At 49.1% G+C, this 12401-nt stretch overlaps 1 protein-coding gene and 1 long non-coding RNA gene across 2 annotated transcripts in view; one reads left to right on the top strand and one right to left on the bottom strand.

The window, feature by feature from the left end:
• LOC142046123 (uncharacterized) overlaps nt 1-12401 on the bottom strand; it is a 771893-nt gene that overhangs the window by 529029 nt on the left and 230463 nt on the right. The gene's annotated exons all lie outside the window — the stretch shown is intronic.
• CNTN5 (contactin 5) overlaps nt 1-12401 on the top strand; it is a 1078547-nt gene that overhangs the window by 964943 nt on the left and 101203 nt on the right. The window contains exons 14-15 of the mRNA XM_075061721.1: nt 3836-3963; nt 5693-5868. Of these exons, the coding sequence (XP_074917822.1) occupies nt 3836-3963; nt 5693-5868 (304 nt within the window). The remainder of the gene's footprint in view (nt 1-3835; nt 3964-5692; nt 5869-12401) is intronic.

Below are 12401 nucleotides of genomic sequence, written 5' to 3'. Positions count from 1 at the left end.
GGCAGTATTTTTCATGATCATGGTAACGCAGCACATATTTTTTTCAGGTGGAACATTATATAGTTGCCTTGATAATTTAGTTAGTACACATTACTGAGACAAATGCTTTAAGTAAATTGCTCCAAATTATGATTCAGTTTTCTATCCAGGCTTGCCTTTTCTGGCTGCACTGGAGGCAGGGTGAAACCTGTCAATCAGGATAGGGCCATAGCTCCTTATGCTCTTGATAGTCCTTTCCTTGTGGTGACTCTGCTCAGCTAAGCAGTTAATGCCAAGAGGAGAGCAAATGATCCATGTGTTCATTGTCTCTTTTGGCACTCTGCAACTGAGTCTTGGTTTTTATGCTTCCTGGGATTTGAAGATATGGGTTTCTGCTCATTTCACCCCCTTCCTATCAAACATGATGTTAATGTGACTGTCCCCCAGAAACAGTCTTCAGAGTTTATATCCTACTGAGATGAATGGACAAGAGGGAGTCACACCTTTCCCGCAGTTATTGTTTCAGCCTCTTTGCAGCAGATTCAGCACAGCATCACTTTGCACTTAGTTGGTATTTGAAAGGTTTTCCTCACAACCATAAGGACTAAGTTTTTTAAAATCAGGGTTAGATTCTGTAGATGCTGATAAACCTCATGGGACTTGGGGATGCTGCTTCCCCCTACTTATACAGTCAAACCCTGCCATAACGCGCCCCACCATAACCTGAAATCGCATATAATGCAATCATAGGTTGGCTCCTCTTTAAGGCAGATACTACTTAGATAATGTTTTACCCTTCTTAGCCATGAGGCCGAGAAGCAATGTACTGTACCAATGGTCCCCAACACCAGGGGAGAGAAGCTGCAGCCCCGCTCCTGCCAGGGACAGAGAGCTCCGAGGTTGCGGACACCCATGCTCTCTGTCCCCTGAAGGTGCAGGGCTGCAGCTTCTCTCCTGCTTCTCCAGGGCTGCGGGTGCCGGTGCTCTCTGTCCCCGGTAGGCGCGGGGCCGTGGCTTCTTTCCGGCTTCAGGAGAAGCCCCTCGCCTGCTGGGGACAGAGAGCACCAGCGCCCGCAGCCTTGGAGTTCTCTGTCCCTGGCAGGCGCAGGGCCGTGGCTTCTCTTGAAGCCAGAGAGAAGCTGCGGCCCCGCACCTGCCGAGGACAGAGAGCACTGCGCCCGCAGCCCTGGAGTTCTCTGTCTCCGGTAGGCGGGGAGCTGTGTCTCCTCTTGAAGCTGGAGAGAAGCCGCGGCCCCGCACCTGCCTGGGACAGAGGGTACGTCTACACTGCACGATTATTTCGAATTAGCTTAAACCGATATTACAAAACAGATCTAATAAAATCGGTTTAGCGCGTCCACAGTGGGATCCCGAAATCGATTGTTTGCGTCCATGGTCCAAAGCTACCAATCGATGTATCAGCAGCGGTGCACGTGGGTAGCTGTTCCTCAGCTACCATAGTTCCCACTTCGTGTTGAGAGCACAGTGCCTGATGGGGCAAAAACCTGCCCCGGTGGTGCTGGGTACAGCCTCACCCTCTTGTGAAGGCAGCAGACAACCCTTGGCGCCTTTTTCGCGGAGTGCATGAGCAAACGCCATAGCACAGCAATCTTCCCTTTTTTTTTCACGTGGTGTGGGGGAAATAAACTAGGAGCTGTTCCGTGAACCACGCCAGACACTGTGTTGAACCACAGACAATGGGAGCTTCGCCAAGAATGCAAATAATTCAGAGACTGCGTGTGACTGTGGGAAGCTGGAGTCCTCATACCCCTCCTCCCTTCATAAGCTCCATTTGAGTCTCTGGCTTCCCGTTACGCTTGTCACACAGCTGCTGTGTATCCTGAGTGTTATTCAACGCTGGCCATTACGGGTCGGTACAGAGCTGGATACACAGATGTCTCCCCATACAGCGACAGACCTAGTATCTCCGTACGGTCTATGCTGGAGCTCTTCTCGATTTCAAACGCACGCCAGCCGTGCTGATCAAGAGCTCCTGCTGGGCAAGCAGAATGGTAATTCAAAAGTTCGCGGGGCTCTCTGTTTACCTGCCGCGCATCCAGAGTTCAGATGTGTGCCAGCGGTCAGTTGCTGCACTGCTGGGATCCGCCCGTGAGGCCAATAACGGCGTTTCCGTCCACAGATACCCTAATGCCGAGTTCCAACTACAGATTTAGCGCAACTCCTCTCATTTGGAGGAGTCCGAAAATCGATCGTAAGGAGCCGTTTAACTCGATATTAATGACGACGTCGTGTGAACGGATACAGCGTTAAATCGGTATATCGGCCATTAAACCGATTTAAAGTCGCAGTGTAGACCTGGCCAGAGAGCATGGCGCCTGCAGCCTCAGAGTTCTCTGTGCTCGGCAGGCGAGGGGCCGCGGATCCTCTCCCCTGCTGGGCACTAGGCACTAGGGGCACTAGGCAAACCACATCAATGCACCACATTGGAGACCACTGACAAACTGACTGATTTGAAACCCCGCTATACCGCGACTCCACATTTAGCATGATGGAAGTTTTTGGACCCCAAACATTGCATTATAACAGGGTTTCACTATAATTGCTCCTTGAATGTCCACAGCATGGAAGATCAAGCAATGTAAGTTATGGTAGGCTGTCTCTGCAGTAATGTACTCTGCTGTTCGTGATGGAGGAACAATCTGGTAAAGAAAATCATCTAACTTCTGCCCTCTTCAAATGAGCAGAATCCCACAGAGCACTTGCAAACACACTGAAACTTTTGTAGGACTGGGAAATAGGAAGAGGTGTCCACAGATGCATTTTCCTTTCTCCTGCCACCACTGGCTAGAATGCATGAGTGCAAACTCTCCTTGCATGTAGGCAGAGAGGAGCACTAGAGATTTATATAACAACAATCTACAGTGGGTGAAATTTTCCCCTATGCAGAGAACCAGTGCAAGACTGATACACCAATTAATTCCCACTAATACTCTCATAATAGGAATTAAGCGGTATGTAGGTCTTGCACTGACCTCATATCACATGGGTGAATCTCGTCCAATAAGTTTTACTTAAAAAATGAAAAAGGTAATAAAACTTGAATAGGAGATCACAGAAGGAGAACATAATTTTAAATTTTGGAATATTAAAAATGGCAACAGTGTTTTATTTTCCACCTTTTCAAATCCAAATGTCTCTTTCTAGTACAGTTTTGACAAGGCTAAAATTTCAGCCATGCAACACAGAGGGTGTGGTTTTGCACGTTTCTCATTAATTCCCTGTGACTTCAGTGAAGTTACTCACAGAGATTATAGAATCAAGCCCACACAATACTCCGGGGAATAAAGGGTAAACAGAAGTCACCAGAACTCATTTCTATCCCTGTCCTGCATCGTGTAGAGCAAGTGCTATAAATCATATTTTGGCCACATACAATTAATTTTATGTTCTTTCCCTGTCATACTCTACTTTTTACCCGTCATAATTCTTAGATTTGGTTTTTAAGGTCACTGTTAGTTTCAGGTGGAATAGCTTGTGCTTAAAATTGAAATATCACTCGGCACTAATGTAGTAGCCAAAGTTTAAAGACAAAGTATCAAGGATCATATTTTTTTACAAAAATACAATTAAAATTCACCATCATTAAATGTCAAAGCAGAGCTAATCCACTGATTCCTCCCAGAGCCTATTTTGAGTTAAGGAGGCAGAGGGAATAAAATAGGTTTATTGCATCCTTTCCTGAGAGAGAGGAGGATTCATTGATCATCCTTGCACACAATGGCAGCAATGCTTAATCCTGTTTGTTAGTCCTAAAAGATAACATCATGGAATCTGCCTATTTTGAGATAGCTGGTACATTCTGTTACAGGATACAAACATTTTTTATAATTTTCAGGATAACTGTTCTTCCAGATGGGAGCCTACAAATCCTGAATGCTTCCAAATCTGACGAAGGAAGGTACTTATGCCAAGGAGAAAATGTGTTTGGTTCTGCAGAAACTGTAGCCTCAGTATTGGTTAAAGGTATGGAAAACCACACCGATTAGTTATTAATTATTATTATTTATTTTGATTGATTATTTGTACAGTAATAACTCCAGGAGCCCCAGTTATGGACCAAGACCCCATTGTTCTAGGTGCTGCATAGACACAGAACAAAAAGACAGTACCTGCCCCCAGAGAGTTTACCAAAGATTGTGCCAACAGTTGCTTCCCCTCTGTTAATACATGCTCATAATGTTTTATAATACGTATGTGTCAGAAAAACTAGTACATAAATTAAATCCTTCCAAATTATTAAATTAATTCTGTATGTAAAAGAAAACAGAGAAAAATAAGGAAGTATATATCTTTGGCTTTTAGACATGCTAGCTGCCAAAAATAATTATCCTTTCTGTATGCACACAGTGAATAAAGTATAGCAATAAAATCCTATTTTTAATGACAGAAATCCTAAAAAGAAATGGCTAGGTTAGAAACCCAGCAGATCATTACCTGTTTTCTAACTACTCAGTTACAACTAGTTTCCCAGCCACTGGGTTGGTATTTAGACAAGTGATGTCTAGTTTATTGATAAGAGATCAGTCATCTTAAATTTACACAGCACTTCACTCGGAATTATAAATCAGCAATGAATAATAGACAGTTCAGAGGGCATTTTCAAAAGATACATGAGAGATACCTTCCAGTGGGCAGCAACTGTATGTTATTGACACATAACTGTAGAAACTGAATCTCTGGCTATCCACGGAAAGTAGTTCAAACTTGACCATTACAAAGAACCAGATCCTGAACTGCACTGAGCTTACACTTGAGTGTGAAGGAGCAGAATGGTGCTGGTGATTCAATTCACCCAGTAGGAGAGGCTCAGTCCTGCAAGTTGCTGAGTGCTCTGTGCCCAATCCAGAAAAGTTTTTAAGCACATATTCAGGTATGTGAGTATTTATCGTGACTTTTAGGACTGGAGCGCTCTGCACCTTGATGGCTCAAGCCCTAAAGTTGCCGGGGATGATGGCTTAAAGCAGGGCCACAGGTTGTACTATTGGTCCCAGGTTGCTGTTCTCTAAAAGAGAAGAGTATATGCCCCTTGCCAGTACATACTGCTGTCCCCTTCATACTGACTAGCTCTTGTAGTGCATTTGGACAGGCCTTCTGCCTAGAGGACTTCATTCCCAGTATTATCATCAATGCCAAGCATATACAAATCATGAATAAAACCCACTATATCATTTTATTTGTTTTCTGGTATTTGAATCTTTAGGGTTCAGGTTTTCAAAATTTTCCCTGCAAACATGAGAGCTAGAAATATACTCTTTTTTTTAAAATGAAAGCTGAGATTGTTGTATAATCACAAGATTCCAGGAGCTGGTGCTTAAAAAATAATAATATTGTGAGGCTCATGAGGAAATTATGAAAGTTGGCAACACCATTTCTTGAGGACAATCCACCAGCCAGTGTGGTAGCGGGTCTCCCTTCACAACATTCCCTGTGGCGACTAGTTGAGATAGTGCCCTGTTGCTTTCATGAAGATGAGATTATTGCTGTCTCTCTCCCCGGTCTTTGCTCCCTTCCCACTGTGGACCTACATACCACAGTGCAGTATTTGACCCTATGTACTCAGAAACAAAAAAATTTCATCCCAGCAGGCTGACAAGGCTTTTAGAATTAAATAGAATTCAGGCAAATGTTAAATTGATGTTGGAATATCACAAGACCTGCATTTAATTATTAATAATTCTTCTCTGTTTTCAAGAACCAACACGGATAGACCTGACTCCCAAGAGGACTGAGTTAACCGTTGGAGAAAGCATTGTCCTCAGTTGCAAAGCCATTCATGACAACACACTAGATGTCACTTTCTGCTGGACTTTGAATGGGCAGCCAATTGATTTTGAGAAGGAAGGCGGACACTTTGAAAGCATCAGGGCAGTAAGTGAACATATTTTATCTTTTATAAAGTTCTAACAGTTCAATCTGTTTATAGCTAAGCCTTTCCCATTTATGACATGATTGAAAGATGAAAAGATCTACTGATGATAAAATGAAATGTTAGCTAATGGAACTACTAAATGCACTTCATTTGAATTAATTCAAGCAGTGTTAATCAAAAAGAAAATAGCTGTAAAATTCTGAGTCCCAGTGCTATTAGTGAGGCATCTAGTGATCCTAGTAAGAAAACAGAAGGTACTTTGAGCCAAATCCTCCTTATCTTACTCACACAAATAATTCCATCAACTTTCATTGATCTATTAGCATGAGTAAGGAAAACAAGAATTTTGCCTGTTAAGTTAGTAGCCAAAACTTCAATTTCAGTTATTACTCATGGTGTTGTTTTCACAGATAATGTAAGTTCTTCTTCGAGTGATTGCTTATATCCATTCCAGTTAGGTGTGTGCGTGCCGCGTGCACGTTCGTCGGATGACTTTTTTACCCTAGCAACACTTGGTGGGTCGGCTGGGCACCCCCTGGAGTGGCGCCGCCATGGCACCGGATATATACTCCAGCCGACCCAGCCACCCTTCAGTTCCTTCTTACCGTCCGTGTCGTCATTGGAACAGTGGAGTGCGGCTTAGCTGAGCTCTACTCTCCTAGCTACTCGTAGTTTCTCGTTTGTTATCATGTATATAGTTATTATTCTTTTATATATATATCGTTATATGTTTCTTCCTGATAGCATAGTTAGTTTAGTAATAGTTAGCGGGGTTCGGGGAGTAGCCCCTTCCTCGCACCCGGTGCCGGAGCCCATGCCCGGCTCACCGGGTTTCAAACCGTGCTCGGCCTGCCACAGGCCGATGCTGACAGGTGATCCGCACGACTCCTGTTTGAAGTGCCTCAGGGAATCGCACTTGACAGCTAAGTGCCCCATTTGCAAGGCTTTCAAGCCGCGAACAAAAAAGGAGCGGGACATCAGGCTTAAACAGTTCCTCATGGAGGCGGCTCTCACCCCTCCACCTTCGGCACTGAGCGCTCGTCAGTCGGTGAGCAGAAGCACCTGCGTGGCACCGGACTGCACCGATACACCCAAAGATTCTCGGCACCGGACGTCACCGGCGCCGAAGTCGGCTCCACGATGCTCCATCTCCCCGAGGTTGAGGAAGGCCAAGACTCCTGCTGCTTTGGCACCGCCCACACCGCAGCCAGAAAGTATGCCTCGGTCGGATCACCCAGCTCCGACACCCGCTGCGGCACCGACTAAATCGGCACCATCGATTCCAGTCCCACAAGGGCCGTCGAGTCCAGCACGTGTTAGCTCCCTGGTGCGTGCCGCAGTAGAGCTCACCATGCCGTCCACGCCAGAGACGTTCTCAGCGGCGAGGGACCTGATCGCCTTGACAGACTCAGCACTGCCTCTACCCTCGGCACTGCCGGTGAGGGTAATACAATCCATAGGCAAGCCGACCTTGATTAGACCACCCTCTATCGGCGCAGCGGACCGGCACCGCTCACAATCGTGGTCCCGCAGACGCTTCAGGTCCAGACGACACTCCCGCTCTCGACGCCGCTCGCAGTCCCAGCACCGTTCTACTACACGGCACCGGTCAGACTCGCAGCACCGGTTGGACTCTCATTCACCGGTTCACTACCCGCAGCGCTGCTCCAGTTCTCAGCACTGCTCCAGGCACCGTGCCTCCCAAAGCCATTCACGACACCGGGATTCGAGATCTTGGTCTACCTCCCGGCACCGATCTGGTCATAGGTCCCGCTCTCGATCCCGGTACTGATATACGTCCCGGGACTGGTCCCTGATACGTAGGGTAGTGAGGTCCGTTGGAACATCTGCACAAGGCTTCTCCGCTCCTCCATGGCCATCCAGACATATGTCAGTGTCCTCCCACACAGACAGCTGCTATGGCCAAGACCACGATTCAGATGTGCCCACCGGAGTGTTTCAAGAAGCCTGATCTCAGGACCCAGTACCTCAGCAGTGGTCCTTTTGGACACCTTGGGCATACCACCAGGCCCAAGGTCCTCTGCTAGTTCCGGCCCGCTCTGCTTCATCAGAGCACCGAGCACCAGAGGCCACAGTTAGCCGTCCTCCTCCACCCAGGACGGAGGAGCCACTAGTCCACCCACCCGGTTCCCTGGTGCCGCTGGAGCAGGAACCGGCACATGAGCAAGAGGCCATACAGGACCCGCTTGTCCCTGGCATTTCATCCTCTTCCTCTCCAGATGAGGCAGTGGCAGGGACTTCCTCCTCGGGTCCACCTCCAATAGACCTAAGAGCCCATCAGGACATCCTCAGGAGAGCAGCACTCAACATGAACTCCAGGTGGAGGAGGTCCCGGAGGTCGATGACCCTGTAGTGAGCATCCTGTCGGCAGATACCCCCACTAGGGTGGCTTTTCCCTTTATCAGGACCATCCAGGCCAATGCAGACACCTTATGGCAGTCCCCAGCCTCCATCCCCCCTACGGCAAAGGGGGTTGAGCGTAAATACATGGTACCCTCTTGGGGGTACGAGTATCTATATGTCCACCCACCTCCCTCCTCACTAGTTGTCCAATCAGAGGGAGCACCATGGCCAACAGGCGCCAGCCCCAAAGTCAAAGGAGGCTAGGTGAACGGACCTACTTGGCCGCAAGGTGTATTCGGCAGGCGTCCTACAGCTCCAAGTGGCAAATCAGCAGGCTCTACTGAGCCGTTATAGCTACAATACCTGGGCAGAGGTGGGTAGATTTACAGAACTACTCCCCCCGGACTCCCGCCAGGAATTCGCTGCATTCCTAGAGGAAGGGAAAAAGGTGGCCAGAACCTCCCTCCAGGCTTCTCTAGATGCGGCCAACTCAGCAGCCAGAACTCTGGCCTCCGATATCACCATGAGACCCATCTCATGGCTACAGGTTTCCAACCTCCCGCCTGAGTTACAGTGTACCATCCAGGACTTACCCTTTGATGGTAAGGGTCTGTTCTCGAAGAAGACTGACCCCAGGCTACAATGCTTGAAAGACAACAGGGTCATCATGCGTTCTTTGGGCATGCATACACCTGTGACCCAATGCAAACCTTTCCATCCCCAGACTCACTGCCCGTACTTTGTGCCTAGACACAGGCAAGACTTTAGCAAACGGCGCGGGTGGGGTGGCCGTAGACGCCAGTCCGGACCCCAAGGGGGCCAAAACGATGGCCCCTCAAAACCACCAGAAGGACCTAAGTCTGCCTTGTGAAGGTACGCCTGAGGATGGCGTACCAGTTTCAGGACAGGATCCTTTTCCTCCCTTCTCCAACCGCCTCTCCTACTTCCTCCTGGCGTAGTCCTAATTGACTTCAGACCTCTGGGTCCTACGCACGGTGAAACAAGGATACCACCTCCAATTTGTTTCATCCCCACCTTCCCACCCTCCAACCCAGTCCCTCTTCAGGGACCCTTCTCACGAGCAATTCCTCCTACAAGAGGTGCAGACGCTCCTTGCTATAGGAGCAATAGAGGAGGTTCCACAAGATGAAAAGGGCAAAGGGTTTTACTCCCATTACTTTCTGATCCCCAAGTCAAAAGGTGGCCTCAGGCCCATCCTAGACCTGCGAGGCCTCAACAAGTTCATGATAAAGTTGAAGTTCCGCATGGTTTCCCTGGGGACCATTATCCCGTCCTTGGATCCTGGAAACTGGTATGCTGCCCTCAATATGAAGGACGCATACTTTCACATCGCCATTTTTCCTCCACACAGGAGGTATCTTAGCTTTGTAGCCAACCACCAGCACTTCCAATTTACGGTCCTCCCCTTTGGCCTCTCCACTGCCCCAAGGGTGTTTACAAAGTGTATGGCCATAGTCGCTGCACACCTCTGCCGATGTTGGATACACGTATTCCCATATCTGGATGACTGGCTTATCAGAGGGACCTCCGAGACACAGGTCAGGCAGCATATAGGCATTGTCAGGGACCTATTCACAAGCTTGGGCCTGATGCTCAATGCGGAGAAATCTACACTGGTCCCCACACAAAGGCTAGACTTCATAAGAGCTACCCTGGACTCCAACCTAGCCAAGGCCTACCTACTGCAGCCGCGATTCCAGGCAATGGCAACGATCATTCGAGGTCTGCAGAACTTTCCGACGACCTCGGCTTGCACCTGTCTCGGTCTCCTGGGTCATATGGCTGCCTGTACTTATGTGACCAAATATGCCAGGCTCCGCCTCCGACCCCTCCAAACGTGGCTCAATTCGGTCTACCATCCGGACAGGGACCCAATAGACACAATAGTCACCATCCCACTGAGCACCCTACGCTCCCTTGACTGGTGGCTAGCCCCCTCCCTGGTATGTGCAGGATTACCATTCCATCCGCCACAACCCTCACTGTCCCTGACGATGGACGCGTCATCTCTCTAATGGGGGGCTCACCTCGGACACCTTCGTACCCAGGGCCTTTGGTCATCGCAGGAGCTGACGCTTCACATAAATGTCCAAGAGCTAAGAGCTGTCCGCCTGGCGTGCCAGACATTCCAGCAGCATCTCCATGGCTGTTGTGTCTCAGTGTTTACGGACAACACAACGGCCATGTATTATATCAACAAACAGGGAGGAACTCGATCTTTCCCCCTCTGTCAGGAGACCATCCGACTCTGGGAATTCTGCATAGCCCACTTGATAGACCTGGTAGCGTCTTTTCTCCCAGGGGTTTGGAACATTCTAGTGGATCAGCTGAGCAGATCCTTCCTCTGTCACGAATGGTCAATAAGACCAGATGTTATTCATTCGGTCTCCCAGAAGTGGGGCTTTCCCCACATATACTTGTTCTCCTCTCACACAAACAGGAAATGCCAAGCGTTCTGCTCCTTCCAGGGTCTTTCATCGGGATCAATCTCGGATGCATTCCTCATGTCGTGGAAGCACCGGCTGCTCTATGCCTTCCCACCGTTCCCGCTGGTTCACAAGGTCCTGATAAAACTCCGCAGGGACAGAGTGCACCTAATCATGATCACACCAGCGTGGCCCAGACAGCACTGGTACAACACACTGCTCAACCTGTCCATAGCCAGCCCAATTACCCTCCCTCTCCACCCGGACCTCATAACGCAGGACCACGGCAATCTTCGCCACCCGGACCTGCAGGCCCTTCACCTCAAGGCATGGCTCCTGCGTGGCTAAACAGGTCTGAGTTACGCTGCTCCGCTCCGGTACAACATATACACCTGAGTAGCAGAAAGTCTTCCACTCGGTCAACATATCTGTCCAAGTGGAAATGTTTCTCCTGCTGGTGTGAAACGCAGAATACTACTCCCTCTCAGGTCTCAATCCCCGCTATCTTGGACTACTTCTGGTCCCTTAAGCAGCAGGGCCTGGCGATATCTTCTCTGAGGGTGCACTTGGCGGCTATCTCCACATTCCATCCAGGAGAGGGTGGCCGCTCTGTGTTTTCCCACCCTTTAGTTACTAGATTTCTCAAGGGCCTGGAGCGCCTCTACCCCCAAGTACGCCGCCCTGCCCCTACCTGGGACCTCAACCTAATCCTAAGCAGGCTTATGCTTCCGCCATTCGAGCCATTGGCAACTTGCTCACTACTATACCTGTCCTGGAAGACAGTTTTTCTAGTAGCCATTACATCAGCCAGACCGGTCTCCGAACTTCGAGCGCTTACGGTGGACCCACCGTATACTGTCTTTCACAAGGACAAGGTACAGTTGCGACCACATCTGGTGTTCCTCYCTAAGGTGGTGTCGGCCTTCCATACCAATCAGGACATCTTCCTTCCGGTCTTCTTCCCGAAGCCTCACTCATCTCGACAGGAACAGCAGTTGCACTCCTTAGATGTCCATAGGGTGCTCGCTTTTATATCGATCGGACGAAGCCCTTCTGAAAATCCCCCCAACTCTTCGTTGCAGTGGCTGACCGGATGAAAGGCCTACCTGTCTCCTCCCAGAGGATCTCCTCTTGGCTGACGGTGTGCATACGCACATGCTATGACCTGGCTCATGTTCCCTCGGGCCATCTCACTGCACATTCTACCAGAGCTCAGGTTTCATCAGTCGCCTTCCTTGCCCATGTACCAATCCAGGAGATATGTCGCGCAGCTACCTGGTCCTTGGTCCACATCTTTGCTTTGCACTATGCTCCGGTCCAACAGTGCACTCTGCCACATCTCACTCCGACCCCTCCGCCTAGGTAAGGCTTGGGAATCACCTAACTGGAATGGATATGAGCAATCACTCGAAGAAGAAAAGACGGTTACTCACCTTTGTAACTGTTGTTGTTCGAGATGTGTTTCTCATATCCATTCCAAACCCACCCTCCTTCCCCACTGTCGGAGTAGCCGGCAAGAAGGAACTGAAGGGTGGCTGGGTCGGCTGGGGTATATATCCAGTGCCATAGCGGTGCCACTCCAGGGGGCGCCCAGCCAACCCACTGAGTGTTGCTAGGGTAAAAAAGTCTTCCAACGAATGTGCACGCAGCGCGCGCACACCTAACTGGAATGGATATGAGCAACACATCTCGAAGAACAACAGTACAAAGGTGAGTAACCG

This window comes from Chelonoidis abingdonii, chromosome 1 (assembly GCF_003597395.2).
Source record: "Chelonoidis abingdonii isolate Lonesome George chromosome 1, CheloAbing_2.0, whole genome shotgun sequence".
In the NCBI taxonomy this organism is placed as follows: domain Eukaryota; kingdom Metazoa; phylum Chordata; order Testudines; family Testudinidae; genus Chelonoidis; species Chelonoidis abingdonii.
The sequence above is the reverse complement of the archived record's forward strand: the minus strand, read 5'-3'. Positions and strand labels throughout refer to the sequence as shown.